A 22,012-nucleotide genomic window follows, 5' to 3' on the forward strand; every position below is an offset into this window, starting at 1 on the left:
TAAAGAGGAGGAGCGCCCTGAAGAAAATGAAATTGGTGAGAATAGGCTTTTCCAGGAGAAAACATTTACTCTGAGACCACGTGAAGGAGGGAGTCAGCCCATGAAGACCTGGGGGATCAAATTCCAAGCAGAGGGAATAGTGAGTGTCAATGCCCTGAGACAAGCCTGGCATGGGTAAGAGATAACAAGAAAGCCAGAGTGGTCCTGGGCACAGACAGCAAGGAGAGGTGAGGTGGGTGATGAGGTGGAAGAGGGGCAGGGAAGGAGCACACAGAACCTTGTAGATTAGGGATCAGCAAATAGCAGGCTGTGAGCTAAATCTGATTCACCACCTGTTCTTGTAAATAAAGTTTTATTGGAACACAGCTATACCCAGTCCTCTACAAATCACCTTAGTGAATTGAATTGCTATACCAGAGACCATCTAGCCACAAAACCGAGAATATTTCCTCTCCAGTCCACTACAGAAAGGTTGCCAACTCTGTGTGATGGTACCAAATTCCATTCTCACTACAAAGGCAGAGCTGGAGGACTTTGAGAAGGGGACTGTCCTTCTGGCAGCTGTGGGCAAAGAGGAAAGGTTTATTCTGGCTCACGGTTTTGGAGGTTTCAGTCCATAGTTTGCTAGCCCTATTGCTTGGGGCTTGGGGCAAGGCAGCATGTCATGATGGGAGCATGTGGCAGGGGAAGGGGTCTTTGTTTCATAGACAGATATGAAAAGGGAGGGAGGAAGAGACAATCTCCTTCAAAGGCATGCCCCCAGTAACCTAAAACCTTCCACCAAGCCCTACCTCGTAAAAGTTCTACACCTCCCAAAAGTACCAAGCTGTGGACCAAGAATTTAAAATCCAAAGCATCTGAGATCCAAACTATAGCAGATATTTTCTTAAATATAATTACTATGCACACCCTCCAAAATGTGGGTGGGCCTCATCCAATCAGTTGAAGGCCTTAGCACAGACACTAGAGCTTCCAGAGGGGAAAAAATATTCTGCCTCAAGAATGCAACATAGAAATTCTGCCTGAGTTTCCTGCCCTGTGGAAAGTCAGTAGCAATCAGCTCTTACCTGAATGGATTGCCTGCTGGCCTTTCCTACAGATTTCATAGGTACTGACATCCATAAGTGAGTAAGCCACCTTGCTCCTTAAAATCTCTCTCTCCCCCCTCCTCCTTTCTCTCATACTGTCTCTCTCTCTCTCTCTCCTATTGATTAACACATGGTCCCATGGACCATCATCATATGAAATAGAGTCAAGAAACAGAGGCCCAGGCCCAATAAGGAAAGTGAATATCAGTCAGGATCTCAAGCACAGTGACAGTGTCAGAACCGGAATGTAGGCCTCCCATGCCACCAATGTCCCCCTACCTCCTTCAGTCTTGCGTACCCAGTGTGTCACCTGGAAGCCAAGCACATTCTGTGAGCAGCAGAGCGGCTCTCCACGCTGAGCCCCCAGCCCGCTCCACCCAGGCTCTGCCTGAGAGAACACCTCATCACTTATTCATGGGCGTTTATTACATGTGTGGGTCCCTGGCTGGGGTGGAAATTGCTCCATGTTTTCCAAGGTCCCTGGGGGAGACCTTTCAGCCTTGAAGACAGAAGAAGAGAGCTCGGCCTCCTGGTGCCCCCAGCTCCCAGAAAGACACCCCTCCCATGGCCCAGACCCAGTCTCCAGCTGTAAGGAGGCCATCAGCCAGGGTCAGGAGAGCACTGGGAGAGGGATTTGGAAAGGGGACAGGGGGTGGCCTGGACCCCCTCAGCTCAGGTGTGCATGATCTGGGGAAGGCCAGCCATGGAGTTCCAAGGACAGATGTCCTTCGCCACCCACTTCACTACACACACCAGCCAGGTTCCCTAGAATTACCCCTCCCCCCCCCCCCAGCTCTGGGACGAATGACTCATATACATCCTGACAGAGGGACAAGGGGAGGTTCTGTCCCCAACCCTGGATCAAAGTGGGCCTTCTTTCCCAGCAGCTCTGCAGCTGGCCTGCAGGTGGAATGGGACCCAGGATGGAGCTGGGGGAGTGGAGGACAGGTAAGGGGGCAGGCCAGGGGACCAGCTCATGGAGGAAGAACTGAAGGTTCCACACATGGTCTCCAAGGCCCAGAACACCCTCCCCAACTCAGAGGCCACATGGCAGAAGCAGAGCTGAAAGAGAAAGGGGACACAGGCCCTCCGATTGCCTAACACCTACTATGCACTAAGGGCAGCCGGGGCGATCCTTGGGTGCCACCCCAGAAGCCTCTTTATCCTGGATGGGTACCATTCTTTCTGCAACCCATACACAGACAACAGAACTAGGGTCTGAGCAAAGACAAGGCACACCCCCAAAAGGCCGGGGAGCTGGGTTGCACCTGAGTCCCAAAATCCTTACTACCCCACTTCATCTAGCATACCCTGTCGACTCACACCACTGAACACCTCAGGAACAAGACAGGCGGTACCCTACCCTCCTGGAGAAGGACAAATGCTTGAGGTCCTATGCTCCCTGCAGACAGAGAGACAATGGTCAGTGGCTTCAGGGGACCTGGGGAGTGGCTAGATTATAAACCCTGGCCTCCAAGCTGGCCTGGCCTTTTGGGGTCAGGCACAGCCATCCCAGGAGAGGCAATGGGCAGAGATGCCTTCTGCAGCCTTCCCCAGCACACCGCCGCCCTAGCTGTGCAGCCTGTCCCCCCGCAGGAAGTGTTGATCCCATGCCTAATGCCACCCTCCTCCCCAGAGGAGCAGTGCGGCTGCAGCCCGCCCTCCATGTGTAAGTATACAATTCACTCGAGGGAATTACACCCTGCCGCTGGCTGCTTTAAAATAGAGAAAGACCCCCCACAGCTGTTCCCTTCCTCCAGAGGCTCTGCTGGCAGAAGGTCCACCCTCTCTCTAATTGTGCCATCTGCAAGGAAAGGGGGGGACCCCAGGCTATGGAAGTCTCTTCCCTTTCAACTTTCCTTTTCATTCCATAGCCCCCTCCCACCGCTTGCAGGGCATTGCTGAGCACCTCTACCCACACCCCACCCCTGCTGACCCCACGGTGACCATGGCCACTGCCTCTGCCAGGCTAAACTGATACGTCGACCCTTAGCCTCGCCCCACCTCAGTCTGCACAGTGCCAGCCTCTGAGCCCCTGCCTGCGGGACCCCAGCCTGGACTCCAGTCAGCTTTGCCTCTTCTAAATTCATCCCTTTGCAGAATCTTCTGGAAGCCAAGCTGTGCGTGAGCCACAGAGATTGTCCTTGAAGAGGAAGGGCTGTCACCTTTCATTGCTCTATAAGCAAGACCCCACCAGGGTGCTATCTCCAGAAGATGCAGCCCCCCCGCCCCCCCCAGACACACCACCATCTCCTCCAGCCTCCTGTGTCCATGGGTCCTACACAACTGGGTTCTGAGCTGGGGGTTTTCTCCCAAGCGGGCTGGGTGATGTAGGAGAAACTCCTTGGCCTCTCTGAACTTGTGTTTCCCCAGGAGAAAAATAACGCACTTTGTCATCTTCTATCCCCCTCCCCCCCAGCCCTTCTTGTTTGAAGTCAAAAGCATCAAGGCCCTGGGTACAAGTCAGCGATGAAAGAGGTGTCCCCGCTTGGAACAGGGCAGGACAGCACAGCAGGACAGGAGAGGACACTGGGCTCCTCTCACTGGCTGAGGGCAGCTCTTGGACTCCCAGCTGACCTGGCCAGTCCCAAGTGGGCCGAGCCTGGGCCCAGACACAGCCTCAGTATGCATGGGTGTGGAGGGGAGCTGTCTGCAGGCCACCCTCGGGGGAGGCACCTAGACCCATGCCTGCCTCCCATCCCTGCAAGGGGGTGGCCAGCCCAGGACTGGACATGCAGGTGAGTGCCTGACTGCTCTGTGAGCAGTTACTCCTGTCTCCGCCAGGTACATGGCCTCATCTAAAGCCCTGACTTCATTGTGGTTACGACCAAAGAAAGTGTCATTAAGCCTCAGGTTGGGTATGGAGAGTGTCTCAGGTCACTAGGTCACTATTCACATGTGTTGAAGCGCAGCCAGTGAAGGGAAGTTGGGGCCAGAGCTCCGGCCAGAGCGACTGGCTCCCAGCTCCTTCTCCAGGACTAGAGGGACTTTCCCTGCCAGCCCTCCCAGCTGCCCTGGGTTCTGCCTGCATCCCTCCAGCTGTCCCCTGCTGGTCTGGCAGCCCCCCTTCTGCCATGGTCCAGCCTGCTGTAACAACTGGCTCTCCCCAGGGGGAAGCTCCACTCCTCCCACCACCCCATCCAGTTCTGCTCACTGCCGGTCTCTCTCACTCCAATAAATAAACAAACAAGTCATTTCAGGCCTTGATAAATATCCTATAGAAAAAAAGAACAGGATGAGTTGATAGTGTGGTGAGCTGGGGATGGAACAAAATGACCAGAATAAATATCTGAGGTTATCTCAGCAGGTCACAGCCATTCAGGGATCTAGAGATGAGGTGCGTAGGCAGAAGAAGCAGCACATGCAAAGGTCCTGCGGTAGGAATGTTTGGGTATGTTTGCAGGTAACTTGATGTAAAATGGAACTATCTGAAACTCAATTTTTTGATAAGGTCCCAAGACAATGGACATCCACCACATCTCCATTTCAAGATAATCAGGATTTGCAAGGAAGGTGGTTGAGAACTGACCTTGCTGACTGCCCCCCTCTGGCTTAAAGAGGGTACAATGGCCAAGAGGGGCTGCAGCTGAGGAGTGGAGTTCTGAGAATCCTCCCCATGAGTGAAGGGTAGACACCCTGCCCTTCCCCCAGGCCCAGGCAGGGGTCTTTAGCAAGACTACTTGGACAACTGGATATGTGTCCCCTGGGTGTTTGGGTGGGGCACAGTGATGCCATGGGGCTCAACCTGGAAAGTTAGGCCGGTAAAGGAAGGGAAGGATGGAGGGAGCAATGTTCAAAGTGTCTCCCAGGGACCACATGGGAGGCTAGTCAGGAGGGTCCCCGAGGATAAGGAGACTTCAGCATGGAGCCACTGGAGATGCAGACAAGAGACGGCCAGAGCAACAGCAAGAGGGTGCTCTGGGAAGGAGCTGGGCTCTGAGGACCTTCACGTCCCATGAGAGAAAGGGTGAGACTTAACCCTGTGCCAGGCCCGGAGCATGGTCTCAGCTCACATCAGAGCTGATGTGGTAAACGTCTCTGGGCTGCTGCCCTTCCTCCCTCCTCCCGTCTCTCCCACACCTGGCCCCAAAGGACAGGCTTCTCAGAAACCGCTGCTGGCATGGCAGGAGGCCAGCAGAGCAAGGCAGGGAAATGAGATCCTGACCTTGCCCCCTCCAGCACTGCAGCCACCCCAGAGACAGAGACTGGCAGGGTGGAGCAGCCCTGAGTTTGGAGGAATTTGGAAGCGTGCACCATGCCACAGGGCTGGACATTACAGAGTAGCCAGAGGCACTTCCACTGCCCCAGAGTGATCAGGAAAGCCGGTCTTGCTCTAGATTTCAGCCAGTGGCGAAGGGTAAGCATTGTTCCCCAAGCAAGCTGGAACAGGGCATGGAAGAAAGTCCAGCTGTGTCCACTGGACCCTTCCAAGTCCTGTCTGTCAGAGCCATGGGGAGCCAGGGTCAGAAACAAGGCCACCACAGCCGGCACAGTGTGCTGGAGGGGACGTTAGTCTGCATTCCCTCCCTTGAGGCTCATGGTGAGCCCTGGGGAGTGGGGAGGGGCAGCTGCCCGCTTGTTTCAGACAAGAGGTGCTTGGGGATCCCAGGTGGAAAACACGTCTGTGGCTCCTTCAGCAGTCTGCAGTGGGGCATCTGCAGGGAGAAGAGAAGAGAGGACAAGAACTGGGGAGGGGCAAGGGACAGAGAAGAAAAAAAGGAAAGATTGGGGGGCGTGGATCCCAGGCAACTCCCAGAGTCTGTCCCACCCCAGCACAGGACCCCAGACTGGCCCAGGCCTGTCATAAGACCCCCACTTCCTAAAACCTCAGCTGGGACCAAGGGGGTACCTGGACAGCCCCCCAGGGAATGGATGGTCTCCATAGGGAGCTGAGACTGCCTCTGTAAGAGCTGTGTCCACCTGGCACCGTGTGGTCCCACTATACAGTCCCCACTAAGCCAGCCCCTCCACATGGTCCCCACCAAGCTGCTGGATGCTAATGGCAGAAGTCAAGTTTGCTCGTAACATGAAGCAGGGAGATGAACAGAGATGTGCCTCACCTCCCCAGTGAGTTCAGATCATTGTGGTCTCCAAAGCCAGGCCCCCTGGGTCCTCTGGCCATCTCAGGCCTCCCTGTCCCCAGGGTGCATTCATGCATCAAGAATGAGTGCTGACCACAGGTGAAAGGTGCCCTCCTGTCTGGGACACCATGGAGACCACAGGACAGTCCTCGGAGCTAGGCCAGGGATCCTGGGCCACTTTGAAGAGAAGCAGACTAAGGCCCTCGGAGAGACCATTAACTGGCAAGTTCGGTGACATGGAGGAAGGAGTGACAGGAAGATATCCAACTGTGGACTCATCCTGCTGGGCTGCCAACTGGCTGTGTCCTCCGGCGAGCTGAAGCCCAGCTGCAGCTCTGGGAACCTGGGAGGCTGGAGGCAGGGATGGCTATGAGTCTTCCCACCCACAGAATCTCCCCAGGAGCCCAAGGCTCAGTCCCCTCCTCCCTAGCAACACTGGGGACCTTAGAGTATGGACTGGATTGTGTCCCCAAACTCACATGTCGAGCCCTAGTCCCCAGTCTTGCAGACTTTGACAAGATTTGGAGACAGAGGTGATTAAGGTGAAACTCAGCCTTCAGAGTGGCCCTAATCCAGTCTGACTGGGGCCTTTATCAAAGGAGGAGGACACTGGACAGAAGGCCATAGAGGACACAGAGAGCCAATGAGAGAGGCCTCAGAGGAAACCACCCCGGCCGGCACCTTGACCTTGAATTTCTAGCCTCCAGAACTATAAGAACATCAACCTACCCTCAGAGTCACCCCATCTATGGTGTTCTGTGATGGCCTCGCTGACTGACTACCACCCTCCCAGGCTCTGCCCAACCCAAGGAGGAATTCTCAGGGGCTGAGTGGGATGGGTGGGGGATAAAAACACCAATGCCCCAGGCAGGCATTGTCAAGGCTGAAGGTCACCACCTTTGAGATAAAGCCACGTTGGCCTTCAAGGTGCCCAGCCACCCTCTTGGGTCCCTTTGCTCTTGGCAAAAGCACTGGCCAGCCTTCTAACTCTCACGCTCTCCTTTGCATAGGCTGTTCTTCCGTCCTGAATGCCCTTCCTTGTCTACCTCCTGCCCCCTCTCCCAGACGTGGTGCAATGATATCTGTCCTCCAGGAAGCCTTCTGGGCACCCTGGCTGAGTGACTGCCGCTCCCCTGTGCTCCCAGGAAGCCCTGGGCTTTTCTGATGTGGCAGTCGGTTTCCATCTGGGTGGTTCTCCACCTTTGATTGTGACACTCTCAGCTCTGAGACTGCCTGTGCTGTGACCACCTCTGTGTCCCCAGGGGTTGACAGAGCACTTGGACCTCTGCAAACAGAGGGATGAATAGAAGGAAGGAAGCCTGCAAGGCTGAGTCTGGCTTTCCCCAAAGACACACTTACTGGCTGCCACTGCCGCAGGGACTCTGAAGAAAGATCACCTGCTCCAACTCCCTGTCCTACAGTGAAGCCGAGGCCAGGAGAGGGGAGACGCCCACCCAAGGTCACAGGTTCAGAGACAGGACAGCCTGGTGGGTCCCAGGACTCCTGCCTCCAGCCCAGTGCTCCCGGAGCTCACCACCCCTCCAGCCACCTTGACAAGTGGAGTTTAATTATTTACGACGGCACTTCATAGCTGCAGGCAAACGCACTGGAACATATTTTGTAAAATAATGAAGGCTCAGTAATGCGAGACCTCACCATGGCTCCCAGCACTAAATCTTGGCCCAGGAGTCACCGTGTGGAGGGTTTTTTTTTTTTTTTTTTTTTTCCTCCCTTTCCCTCTTTTGGAGAATTACAGGGTTTTCAGGTGAGGAGTGGGTGCGGCACAAAGCGTGTACAAGACATTTTTCCTCATTTATCCAGGGACAGTCTGAGTGTCCCTGGATCAGAACTGTGTGTTCACTACACCCACCGCCCCCACCTCCCAAACAGCCTTTACAGGTGCCACCCGGGGCAGGCAGGACACCGCCAGGCAGAACTCCCTGTTCCCAACCCTGGGAGGGAGGAACAGACTCAGTGACCGTGGACCTGAGAGAGAACAGGCCTGCGAGTCAGCCACCCACCTCTCTGCAGTGCCCCTCTGAGCCTCAGTTTCCCCATCTGTAAATTAGGGCTGTGGAAGCTATCTGGCCTATCCTATTTACTTCTACGACCTCCAAAGTTTTTTCCTAGTGGCAGCAGTGAGATAGCTTTCTTCTAAGAAGGCACTGCTGTGAGTTTCCCGTAGGAGCTGAGCTCTCCCCAGGGCCCCGTCTGATATTGTCTTCCTCTCGCAGAAAGAACAGTTGACTTATCCCTTGTCTCAGTGAGGTCACAGCAAGGGACAGTGATAGAGCCAGGCTTTGCTCCAAGCCTCTGTCTCAACCAAGGAAATACAATTGAACCACGGCTCTATGACAGTTATGATGGGCAGAAGCTTGGCTGGGCACCTCCACTGCTGTGGTTCACTGTATCCACCCATCAGGACAGGGGTGCTTTACTCATCCTCACTCAGAAGTGAGAACACCGAGGCTCGCCATGAGTCCTGACTCGCAGCCTGGGTCTCCCACCTCAGGACCCAGCTGTCCTGAGACTCTAAGGTGAGTTCCTTGGACTTAATTAGCCATGGTCTAGTCTAAAGAGACCAAGCTCGGCCTCCCAAAAATACCTGATGCCCCCAGCTCACTGTGTGCAAGGGCTGGCCCACTCCACATCCCAGAGTCAGGGAGAGGTGGGCTGAGAGAGTTGGGGGGGCAAGGGAGGCACGGAGGACATCGGGCATGAGGGAGGATAGTTGACAGCCTCACACGATGGACTTGGGGTGGGAGTCAGGGGGTGAGATCGGGGTCGAGAAGCCAGGAGCCATGTGTCTGAGGAGGCCTGGAGGCTGAGCCTCATGGTACTCTGTAAGTGGGAACGAGGATCTGGATTAAAATGACCTGACCTGGACCTGTGTGATGTGAGACATCCGCTCACGTCCAGACTTTTTCCTTACCTACATCAGACCCATCCCTCACACACAACAGGACAGTCTACCAGGCAGCCGGCTCAGTACACATTCCCACAAATGACAGCTCTTCAATCCTCACAGGATGTCAGTTCTGTCCGTGGCCTCCCAAGACCAGGCCAACCTTTGGTTCGAGGCCAGAAGGTTCTAAAGGCAGCTACCCTCAACGCATCCTGCTGGACAAGGGAGCTCATGCTTCTTCCTGGTGCTCAGAGAGAAGGAAGAGCTGGCTGACTGTCATTAGTGGAAGCTATAGCTCTATTCTCAGGGAAGGAAGAATTGATCACTCATTCATTCAACAAACATGTACTGAGCAGATGCTACATACTGGCACTGTTCCAGGGACTGAGTATCTATAGTGCTAAGCAAAAAGCCCTACCTTCTGGGAGCTTGCACTTCATTGCAGAGACAAACTTACATATAAGAGTAAGATAAAAGAAAGCAGAGGGAGGAGAGAGGTGACATGGGGGCCATTACTTTATAATGTGGGGTGCAAAGTTATGGAAACAGCCAAGATGCCCCACCACTGACGAATGGATCAAGAAAATGTGGTATCTATACCCAATGGAATTTTATGCAGCCATGAAGAAGAACGAAATGTTATCATTCGCTGGTAAATGGGTGGAATTGGAGAACATCATTCTGAGTGAGGTTAGCCTGGCCCAAAAGACCAAAAATCGTATGTTCTCCCTCATATGTGGACATTAGATCAAGGGCAAACACAACAAGGGGATTGGACTTTGAGCACATGATAAAAGCGAGAGCACACAAGGAAGGGGTGAGGATAGGTAAGACACCTAAAAAACTAGCTAGCATTTGTTGCCCTTAACGCAGAGAAACTAAAGCAGATACCTTAAAGCAACTGAGGCCAATAGGAAAATGGAAACAGGTACTAGAGAAAAGGTGAGATCAAAAAGAATTAACCTAGAAGGTAACACCCACGCACAAGAAATCAATGTGAGTCAATGCCCTGTATTGCTATCCTTATCTCAACCAGCAAAACCCCTTGTTCCTTCCTATTATTGCTTATACTCTCTCTACAACAAAATTAGAGATAAGGGCAAAATAGTTTCTGCTGGGTATTGAGTGGGGGGAGAGGAAGGGGGCGGAGTGGGTGGTAAGGGAGGGGGTGGGGGCAGGGGGGAGAAATGACCCAAGCCTTGTATGCACATATGAATAATAAAAGAAAAATGAAAAAAACAATAATGTGGGGTGCAGGGGTGGGGATGTACTCTCTGGAAGGCCACATTTGAGCAGAGATCTGAGAATGGGGAGGGAGTGGCACAAGCACCACCTGAAGGGCTGAGCTGCAGTGGGAGGCCAGTCCAGGGGGTTAGAGGGAGGGAGGAGGGAGAGGCTGGAGGGCTGGACTGAGCAGGGCTGGCAGGACACAGGGCGCCTGTGGCCCTTGCCTGTGGACAAGATGGGGCCACTGGAAGGCTTTAAGCAGAGGGCCCATGTGACATGTAGCCTGGTCTTTCACAGGTTCTCGGTGGCTTGTGTTTGAGAACGGGCTGCAGGGTGACGAAGCCAGAGGAAGGCAGCCAGCAGGAAATCCTGGCAGGGGAGACAGTGGTCAGTGGGGTGGCCCTGGGCAGGTGGAGAGTGGTTTGTGAGGGACATGGAAGGTGACTTCTTGTTGCTTTCCAAGGTGCCTCTGACTGTGAAGGTCTTGGCCAGCATGACAACAGCTGCTTAAGGAGTCCGTGGCTGGCACTGATGTTCTCCCATGACCTGAGTCCCGAAGCTGGCAGAGAGGAAGCTCCCACACTGACCCCCAGCCACCTTGGGCAGGCGCAGGTCACAAGGGTGGCAGTTGAGGACAGGTCTGCTGAGCTTGGTCCTGGGGGCCCAGGCTTTCGTGAGGGGGTTCAGTCTACAAGATATTCTGCAGCAGACTCAGCCCCACCAGAGCCCCTGGCTGTGACAGAAGAGACACGAGATTTAATGACAAATGCCCAGCCCCCACCCAGCCCCTGAAAAGAAGAGGCGTGATAATGACCTCAGTGGAGTAACACAGCGTGACAGGGGCCCTGTCACGCTCTGCAAGTCCCCCGAGTGCCAGGCTCTGTACCTGCTTACAGCAGTCCCTATAATCCTTCACACACTGCCTGGGGGCAGAACCATTACCACACCCCTTACAGAGGAGGAATGGGAGCTCAGAGACACCAAGGAATCAGCCTAAGGTCACACAGCTGGAGCGCAGCAAAGTTGGAGCTCAACTCTGGTCTCTGCAGCCATCCCTCAGCCCTTTACCCTTCCCTGCAGATCCTCTGCTGAACAGCCCTTCCCAAGGCTCCAAGCAGCCCCACCTCACTCACCTCATCACCCCGCTGTGGCCTGGTTCCTCTGCCCCACCCTCCCCTGCAAGGCAGGGCCACACTCAGCACCCCTGCATCTGTGTGCACAGGCCATGCCTGTCCCCACCTAGTGGACACTGTTTCCTACCTGGATCGAGAACACGTGGGCTCAGGTAGAGGCCAAGCAGCTGGGAGCAGGCACCATTTTTAGAGCTGAAGTCAAGTTGGCTGCTTATTGCAAAAACAAGACTAATACCTTAGCTGGGCCTCAGGGAACATTGCTGATGAATCCACAATAACTGAGATGTTAGCTAACATCACACAACCATAGGGGACTCCCTCCCCCAACCCCGAACTTGGATGATGTGGCTGATGGCTAGTTTGCAGATATGCAAACTGAAGCTCAGAAAGGTTAATTAACCTGTCTGAGGTTGCACAGCCAGAAGGGATAAAGCACTGATTTGCAGAGTTTCATTGCCTGCATAGCTCTCTCTCCCAACGACTCAGACTGGCCAGGCGATGGAAGGCGTCCATAACCACACTCTCCTCAGCAGGTCAAACTTCACACCTGCAATTTCCCTCTATTTCCCTCAGCCGTCTCATTCCTTTCTCCATAAATCACACAGCATCCGCCCTTGTCAGAATCATCAAAGGCTCAATTAACCCTGAATCCTGTGTCCCCCTTCTCTGCAAATCTGCCCCAAATCTATAGCAATTCAGGCTGGGAGTATTACAAAGCAGTTAGAAAGCCACCCCAGCAAGCCGCCATTTACTCTCCGCAACCCTGTGGGGGGAGGGGCACGCATAAGAAAATCACCCACAGCAGCTAAATTCCGGCTGCCAGGTCTTTATTAGTGGTGATAAAAGGCAGCGAAACCAGCACAGGGCTTTCCGCTCCCGGGTGGGGGACACGGGCCCTGGACTTAGTCATGTTTTGACTGGCGGAGTTACGGAATTTATAATGGAGGCCCTAGAGGAATTAAATGTGGATTACAGCCAGCCCTCCCCCCTCTCCCCCCCCAGAACGTCTTGGCGGGAGCCAGGCCATGGGCTCCCTCAGGAGCTTGGATTGCGGGGTGAGGATTCTGACCCCACAAGCACAAGGTGACAGAGGACAGGGTTCTGGCTTCCCTGGGGCTGTGCCCACCTCTCATCAAACCCTGGGGACCAAGCCACCTCTGTGTCCCCAGCACTCACAGCAGCGTTTGTTCAGCAGGGCGTTGTCCTGGGCTGAGCATCACGCCTTCCCTGGAGGGAGGAGAGAACCAGAACCCGAGGGTCAGCAGTGACCGTCAGAGTTGGGACCTGCGCAGTTAGCTCTGTGTTAATTAAAGAGCAGAACGGGACCCGCCTCTCCCACTCTGATTTTAGGGTCTCTATAAACTCTTAAGACCCCTGAGAGTGCTTACGTCTCAGGGTCCTACCTCCTGTGGGAAAGGTGACCAAAAGGACAGGAAGAAATGGAACCTCTGCTGTGGGTGGCCCAGTGTTGGGACCCCAGCCTCTGGGGGCTTTTTGGTGTAATGAATCGGGGAGAAAATGAACCCTTACTGAACACCTACTAAGCGCTAGGCTCTGTGCTGAGGGTCTTTCCAAACTTCCCTCAGTTTAGCAGAAGCTAGGAAAGGGCCCGGGGCAGAGAAAGCGCACAGTGAATGCTGGGCGAATGGACAAATGGTTTTACTCCCACACCAGCTTTATGAGGTAGGTATTATCACGGCATTACGGATGAGCAGACAGAACCCGAGAGGGGCAGCTCTTCCTCCCAGGCACACAGCACACAAGTGGGGAAGTGGAGAACAGAGATCCGTCCTGTGAGCCATGGGTGGCTTCCTGGAAGGGATGGAGAAGGAAGCAAGATGCCCCCTGGGAGCTGTCCAAGCCTCACGGTGCTGAAAAGCAGAGCACAGGGAGCTGGGCACAGACCCACAGGGGCAGGACACAGCTGGCCCTCCCCAAGTTCACCTCCCTCTCCACCATGGCCAGGGCAGTGACTCTCACTCCCCCTGCGGCTGTCACTCGGGCCCCACAAGCTCCATGACCACTGGTGGGAAGGAAGATCTGCCAGCACTGGCAATGCCACACTCCCTAAGAGCGAGGTCCCAGACAACACAGCATGGCAAGCTCGGGGTCTGCTGGGTACATCGTGGATTAGGTGACGTACCTAATCCTGACCTGTCCCTCTCTGAGCATTTCTCCAAGTCATACCCAGAGTTCCAATTCTTCGAGGGACATCACGACTCTGGATGCAATTCTGACAGGCCTCCCGCCGCCCTCAGGACAATCTTCATATTTGGTGTGATGCCTGCTGTCATTTGAAAGCTGTCCACCTTCATCTGTCCCATTCCCTATGGCCCTCGCCCTCCAGCCTTTCTAAGTGGTCCATCTCTTAACCCCCATCCCCCACTGCCCAAGGCAACTCTAAGACTGGCACAGGGATAAGCGCTGAAAATAAAAGGAACAGCATGTGTGCAATCCTGCTCCTCTTGCTGGAGTCACCTCAGACGCCAGTTTCTACAGGAGACCCTCTGCTGCCCACCTCTCCCTGCAGCCAGTCACCCCCACCCCTGCAATGCCTCTGGGTGCAGAATGTGATTCCACCCTGTCATTCCACAAGGAAATATCCACATGGCTTTCCCCTGGAAAGGAAGCTGGCACTTTGCGGGTCATCCATTTTGTATTTAGCACCTACCTGCATTCAAGTAAGCAAATATGGATGGAAGAGCAAGGCTCTTGCCAGAGAACTTAGTCCGTAAACAGTGGTGTTTACAGAAATCCTAACAGCTGGCCCTATTTTTAAATGTGAACTCATTAAAGCCCTGTAGCTTTATACACACTTATAATCTCTGCCACTCAAGAGTTGGGTATCAGAAGGATCACAGTACAAAGCCAGACCAGGCAAAAATTTAGTGAGATCCCATCTTAATCAGTAAGGTGGACAGTGGTGGTGTGTGCTCTAATGCCAGCTATGCAGGAGGCATAAGTAGGAGGATTGCAATCCAGGATGACCTGGGCAAAAGCAAGACATTATCTAAAAATACTAAAAACAAAAAAGTCTGGGAGCATGGCTTAAGTGGCAGAGTGCCTACCTAGCAAGTGTGAGGCCTAAGTTCAAATCCCAGTACCACCAAAAACAAAACAAACAAAGTAGCCCTCTGGTAGTCATGAAAACCACCCAGGGTAGCCTCTTTAGGATGCCCTTGTTACAAATAGGGAAACTGAGGCATGGGGAGTGTAGCAGAACCAGAAAGCAGCAGAGCAGGGATTCCAACCCAGGCAGGCTGGCTTCAGAGCCTGTGCCCTCATCCAAGTCACCACCTGGGGATCCTGCAGTGAAAGAGGCCACAGGAGCCCTTTGCAGCCAGCGGGTGACACCAACACTTGGTTCTCGGCATCAGCAGAAACTGCAGCCCTCACCAGGGTCATCTCGGCTACTCTGAGCATCCAAACCCCAGGTCAGGCCAAGGGCCCAGCCACCAAGCCCTGGCTCTGGCAGTGGAATCTGGCAGCACCGGAAGACTCACCACCAGGGACGGCCACCCGCTGGGGAGCTGTTCCCTTTGTCCCCTCTGCCAGACCCACCCCAGCTGCCAAGACCCTGCCTCCCACCCCCTGCACCTGGCCTTGCTGGCAGGCAGCCCCAGACCCCTGGTGGAGCATGAGCCTCCCCCAGCCCTGAGCAGCTGCCAGCCCGAGCCGGAGCCGGCAGGCAGGTTCCGGGCACCACACACCACCCCGCCGGGTTAGGCTGCTGGCCCTGCACGGCCCATGGAGCTGCTATTTTTAATTTAATTGGAGAGTGAAGGAGAAAGATGGTACCCAGCGAGGGAGTTTTAAAAGCTTTCAGGGTGGGGGAGAGGGGAGCAAAAGGGAAGAAAAGTTCGTAATTATACACCAGGCAGCCAGATTTGATGCTTGAGCGGAAAGGTTAAATGTTACATTCGGAATAAAATGAGAAAAAGAGTTTGATGACAGTCTCTGGGAGCTAAATAAGGAAAACGCCCCTTGCCGGTGTCTTCTCCTCACCCTCCTCTCCTGCGGACTCATCTCTGAACCCCTCACCCCCCTCTCTTCTGCCTTTTAAGGCTGAGGTGTACACAAATCCGCCAGGTCACAGCTCAGGATGTCAGCGCCACAAATACTGCCCCAAAGTGGCTTTCATACAAGTCTGGGAAAGCCATGTGTCTGCATCTCTCAGGGTCTGGGGGTCCAATAGGGCTGGGAGGGTCCCCTGGTGCTATGGGTAGCAACACAGGCTTTGGGGAAGATAGACTTAGGTTCGAATCCCTCCTCTGCCAAGGAATGGACACTATGGGTCAACTTGTCCAATACCACCAGCCTCTTCTTTCAGCCTCCATTAGGTAATCAACAGAAATCTTCTGGGTAACGTTTTTCTAACACAGAGACCTAGAGGGCACACTCCCATCAGCTGTCCTTTTCCTGCAGGGAATATGAGTGTGATGTCTGGAGCTGCAGCAGCCATTTAGTGACTGTGCCCTAACACACTTGTACACTAAAGGAAAAATGGAAAAACAGAGTACTTTTTGATGTAAACATGCTATGATTTCCCAGGTGCTTAGTTATTATCTGAGACAATACATCTGTGTTTCAGTCTCATTTAGTCTAGTTGTCAAAGAATGCTGAATCCATGCCTAACTCTGACAATTCCTGATTAACTTGAGCTTGAGGGTGAACTTGAGGGAGTGGCTCATGTCTCTATGCCTTGGTTTTCTTGAAGGCTAGATGTGATTCCATGTGAGGCTGTCTCCACAATGTCTGGCTAGACAAAAGTGACTATTATTATCATCCATGCTTCTAAGTAGGAGGGTGACGTCTGGTTATATTCATTCATTCTTCATCATTCTCAAAGCGAGTTCTCCTCCCTCATCTTGGCACCTTACAACCCCAAGTCTCTGGAAAGGGAAAAATTACTCTGTACCTCACACCCGAGGACCTGCCCAAGGTGGCTTAGTAACGACAGGGCTGGCCTTAACTCGGCTCAGATGCCAAGTCTGAGGCCCTCGCTGGGCTGGTGCTCAGTTGTCCCAGCAAGAAGTCAGCACCCTCGGCCCCCCACTCCAGGGAAGGTGGACAGCTCAAGTTTGGTGGCATATTTGTAACTGAGGGGAAATGACTCATGTGTGCAAAGACAAGGTGAGCTGGAGTCTGGCTCCCCAAATTCCACCTGTCCCTGCAGCGCTGGGGCTCCCTGGGCTTCAGTCTCCCACCCACTTTACTGGTCATTGCACTCCAGCCCTAACACCAGGCAGCAAGAGCCCCCCAGAAACAGCTGGACCATCAGAGGTTGATGGTCCAGACTGGCTTCAAACCCCAGTTCCGCCACTTCACAGAAAGGGTATTTGTAAATCGTTTTGGCTCCTCTCTGTATTAGTCAGAGGAAGCAAAATGGCAGCCACCAAATCCCAGTGGCTAGACATAAGTCTCCTCCTGCCTGAGTCCAGCACAGGTTGGTGAGGTGAGGAGGGCACCTCTTCCAGCTGTCACTCAGGCTCCTTCCTCCTGGAGCTGTGCACCCCCTAAGTCTCCCTGCCTCCCCTGATCTCCTGCAGCCTGCAGGCTGATCAGATGTTAGGGGTTAGGGGGTGCACTGAATTAGTCAGAGGTCACATAAGCCCTTCCAGGGACTTGGGAGTGTGGTCACAGCAGGCAGAGGAAGAAAAGGACTCAGTAATTGGGGTCTCTGTCCCAGTACAACCCCCTGGGAGAAACCTCCCCTCCACCCTTGGACCATGCTATCTCCTCGCATTGATTCATTTCACTCTTTACCATGGACCCGCCATACCCCAGGTACGTCACCCAAAGATTCATACAACCACAGTTGGAAAAAATGATTTTGGGGGGGGCCAGGTATGGTGGTACACATCTGTAATCCCAGCTACTCGGGAAGCTGAAGTAGGCAGATCATAGTCAGGAGCCAACCTGAACTGAGAAATAAACTAAAAGGCAAAAGGAGTGGGGGTGGGAGGCACATGGCTCAAGTGGTAGGGCGCCTGCCTGGCAAGCTTAAAGCCCAGAGTTCAAAGCTTGGTACCACCAAAAAAAAAAAAAAAATTGCTTCTGTACTGAATAAGTGCAGACTCTTTGTCATTATTCCCTAAACAATGTCAGTAAAGTATGACCACCATTTATGCTGCATTAGGTGTCATAAGTCATCTAGAGCTAACTCAAAACGTGGGGGTGTAGGTTCTATGCGCTGTGCCATTTTAGATAAGGGTTCGAGCATCCCTAGGTTTGGGTATCCTTTGGGGGGTCCTAGAAACCCTCCCCTGGATACCAAGGGATGACTGTGTTTACTTATCCCGTGTCCCCACGGAGGACTGTGGCCTCAGGAACAGAACCTCATATGAAGTCGCCAGTGCTGGGCACAGTACCCAGCACATAGAAAGTGTTCGAGTATTTGTCAAATACACATTTAATAAGAGATTAAACAACTGGGAGGAGTGGAGGCATGTGTCGTGAAGAACCAGAGGTCCCGGGGCCCTTGTCCTCTCTGCTTGGTGATAATGCTGTTTGCAGGCGCCTGAGCTCCACAGGACCCGCCCAGGCCCCCACGCGGCCTCCCATTGCCACACCCCTGCGTCTCCCCGAGGGACTGTGCCCTACCCGGCCACCACCACAGGAGCCAGCACTAGTTGCAAAGATCTGGTTTATTTGCACAAATAAAACAAGCCCTGGCATGGGCGTAAGGTGGCTCAGCTGCAGCAGAAAGAGCCTTGGGGACTAAAAACTTCAACTGTCCCAACCCTCCCTCCTAACTCCCTAGTCAAAAATAACCAGGAACCTACCACGAGGTCCCACTCTCCCTTGCCCCAGTTAAAACATTCAGCCAAGAAGGGGGCACCCAAGGAAGATCTCAGGAGAAACTCAGTGACTGGTAGGCGTGGAAGTGGCAGAGGGTCACTCCCACCCCAGTGACATGCCACTGTAGAGAAACCATCCCCTCACGGTGTCCGAGAATGACACATGGCTCTCCCTTGGATAGGATCCCACTCTTGACACAGATAAAAACTTAGGAGCTAAAACAATCTCCTGACTCAGAACTCCAAAGTCACCAACGCCCCTCCCCCAATGCCCTATGCCTTCCCTAACTTTTTCACAGACATTAATCCCCCCGGGCCCACTGAGGAGCTGGCTGATGGGCTGATGAGTCACAGCCTCCTGTCCTCCATGTACTTCTGTCTGGTCATCCACTCAGACCTGAAGGTGGAAAGATGGGCCACAACAGACGCGCCCAGCCAGACACTGAAGTTTCTTCTGCTGCCCAGCCAGATGGCGGTCTTGGTGGAGGAGAAGTCATCTGAGGTCAGCTCCTTGTACAGGCGCTTGGTGAAGCCGGGGTACAAGCTGTTCCCCCCACAGGCCATCACGTGGGACATGAGCAGCGGCTTCTTGGAGGCCTCACAGGATGTGACGGAGTCCTTGACGGCCTGGGAGATGCTGGGTCCTTGCAGATCAAACGTCTGCGGGCTGAAAAACATCTCGGGAGCCAGCCGCTGCAGGGGGCTCAGCTCCACCGGGGTGCCATCTGGGAGCTGGTAGGAGTTTCTCTCGTCTGAGCCCTCGGGCAGATTCTGACGGTAGTCCAGGGCTTCGCCCAGGTTCTGTGGCACGTAGCACTTGCTCATCTGGATGGCTGCCACCGTCTCCATCTGGAACAGGTTGTGATGGTCGCAGGTCTCCCTGAAGAGGCTCTTGAAGAGATAGTCCGAGAGGTCCTGGCCGGCGAACTCCAGCGTCTTCCTGCTGGAGGGCAAGGGGCGGCCCACGAAGAAGGACTGCACGCGGGTCAGGCCGTGGCCGGAGTCGACCACCACGCCGGTCAGCAGGCCCGAGGCGTACAGGGACATCTCCAGCTGGTCAGCCAGCAGCAGGGAGGGCACATCGAATAACTCAAACATGATCTGCAACAGGAAGAAAGACACACAGGGGACTGTCTGGGAGCCAAGCGCTCTGGTCACTTCTGTGCTACCTGCTCAACTCTTGGTTGTGAAGTGGCACGGCCCCTGCTCCCTGCTCTCTGGGGACCCTCAGGCTGCTGCTGGGAGCTGGGCACAGAACCCCTGACACTCAGACGATGGGACCAAGGGAGAGGCTCTAGAGGATTCAAAACAGGAGCCAAAGTTTCCCTCAGGAGTTGTCTGATGGGGACTTTCAGAAGGGCAAGGACAACCCACCCAGAAGGCGTTGGGACACCTGGTCCTGTGAGCATTGAGGGGACAAGGGGGACAGGGCTAAGTCAGATGCACAGTCTCCACTGCCTCCTTAGAAGAAGAAGAGCTTAACGAAGAAGCCAAGAGAGAGAGAGAGAGAGAGGGAGAGAGACAGACAGAGAGAGAGACAGAGAGAAGACACTCACAGCCAGGTACGCAAAGCTGGTTCCTTTTTTAGTAAAAGTTGTTCCAGATGTCAAGTCAAGTGTATTCTGACATTTGGTTTGGCAAAGTCCCTGGGCCGACTCTCTCCCTCTCTCCTCCTGGACCCCTACAGTGTCCCCTCGCCAAGCCCCTAGCTCTGGCGCCACCCCAGGTCCTGATGGGCCGGTGTGAAAGGCTGTCCAGGTCCCCTTTGCTTTGGGCCCAGCAGCCTGTCTTCTCCCCCAGGGACTTCCTCCACCCTCTCTCACCGAATGCTCCCCCACCTTCTATGGCCCAAATAATAGCCAGAATTCTCTTCCTATTAGAAACTCAGACTTGAGCCCCCATAGATCAGGGCTGGTGAGCATTTCCTGTACAGGAAATGTAGGGTGCCCAGCGGAGTTTGAGTCTCAGATAAAATACCTGGTGTAAGTGTGCACCACACCCTATTTGAGACGTACACAGATTTGCTATTTATCTAAGATTCCAGTCTAACTAGGCTTCATGCATTTCATAGCAAACCAGAATAGCAAATATTTCCAATTTTATGGGCGAGAGTCTGTCACAGCTATTCCACTCTGCTGTCATACTGAGAAAGCAGCCATAGACCAGATGTAAATAAGCAGAGGTGATTATGTGCCAATAAAACTTTATTTACAAAGACAAATGGAGTGCCAGCTTGAGCTGTAGTTTGCCAACCCTTGATTTAGAGTAAAATCCAGGGGCTCCCCACAGTCCAGCAGGACTGCAAGGTCCCCCCCCACCACCACTGTCCTACTTGCCTGTGTCAACCTCTTTCCCCAGCTCTCTGGGCTTTAGCATCACTGGCTAAAATCACCTCCTCTGAGAAGCCCTCCATGGTCACCCTGTTCAAACAGGCTCCCCCTCCCACCAGTCAGCCTCACCCATCTCATGTTGTTTCCAGAATTCTTATTTGTTAATTTCATGGTCAAGTCTTCCTACCAGAATACAAGCTCCTGGAAGAGCAGAACCTGGTCTTTGAGCACTCACAGAATTCAAAGAACAGACACCCACCCACCCAGGCAGCAGCCTTTCCACGGAGCCCCCCAATCACCCTGCTTCTGTCTCCAGGAGCCTAGCACCGCCCGGGACACATTAGCTACTCAGCAAACATCCAAAACCCACCTGAGAAGCGATATCTGAAAAATCAGGGCCCAAAGCACTAACAACTGCGCCTCCTCTGCCACAGAAGGCCTCACCTCCATGGTCTTCTGCCGGTCGGAGGGCGTCCTCAGGGGACACTCTGTGACCATCACGGGGGAGTCATCGTGCGATCCCCGAAGGCTCTCCAAGACGAAGGACCAGATGTGCTCCACGCCCTCCCAGTTGAGCACACGGCCACGCTCGATGGGGTAGCTGAAGGTGTCGGGGCGGCGGAAGTCGATGCCCAGGCTCACACGCCTCTGGGCGTAGCTGGGGCCGGGGTTCTCCCTGCACGGGACGTAGTTCACGATGCTTGGGATGACCATCCGTGGCTCGTTCCGGCCCGACAGGCCGGCCTTCAGAAAGCCAGACCCGTGGTCAATGACAATGGTTCTTGCAGCCATGACGAGGCAAAGGTGGACCAGGTCTGATGGGGGTCCCCAAGGGTGTGGGTCAAACTAGCAGCACCTGTGGAGGGAAAGGAAGGGGGGGGTCGTTGGTGAAGCCATCCTAGACCACCCAAGCTGCTTCCCTGCTCTCTACCCCTTAGTCCAAAACTTAGGCTCCCCCTGAAGTTTATCCGTTCCCCCATCCCAGCCTTCACACATGCTGTGACCTGCCCGGAAGGCTCCCCCCAACACTACAGTCACCCTACAAGGCCCACGTAAAGGCCTCGTCCCCAGCCCTGCCCTCCTTGCTGTTCCCATGACACTCAGCACACACGCCTGTCACGCTGTCTGCACCACACAAACAAAGCTGGGTCACATTGCTCTGAAGACCTGGCAAGAAGCTGGTCACACAGGAAGAGCATGGTGGGTGTGGGCTGCCCGATCGGAGGGAACAAGAAACAGAAGCCTCTAGAGCCATGACCTCCAACAGCAACGCATCCAGTGACGACAAGAGGGAAGAGGACAATGGATATCCCATCTTACAAGGGACATTCTAGCAGGTGGGACTATTTTAAGTTTGTGTAGGTCAAAAATGTTCAAATGTCAGCGATTTCATACCCTTTAACCTGACACGTGGACTTGCTCGAACTCTACCACAACCTACAAGGCAG

General features: G+C 54.0%; 1 protein-coding gene across 1 annotated transcript; it reads right to left on the minus strand.

Moving 5' to 3' along the window:
- Positions 1–18,043: 18,043 nt before the first annotated feature.
- Actl8 (actin like 8) lies at positions 18,044–21,432 on the minus strand. The gene is made up of 2 exons (XM_020185433.2): positions 21,009–21,432; positions 18,044–19,335 (listed from the first exon to the last, which is right to left on the minus strand). Exons 1-2 carry the CDS (start codon positions 21,354–21,356, stop codon positions 18,583–18,585), a joined length of 1,101 nt encoding a protein of 366 aa, XP_020041022.2. The 5' UTR covers positions 21,357–21,432; the 3' UTR covers positions 18,044–18,582.
- Positions 21,433–22,012: the final 580 nt, after the last annotated feature.

The sequence above is a fragment of the Castor canadensis genome, chromosome 7, assembly GCF_047511655.1.
Source record: "Castor canadensis chromosome 7, mCasCan1.hap1v2, whole genome shotgun sequence".
NCBI classification, from domain to species: Eukaryota; Metazoa; Chordata; class Mammalia; order Rodentia; family Castoridae; genus Castor; species Castor canadensis.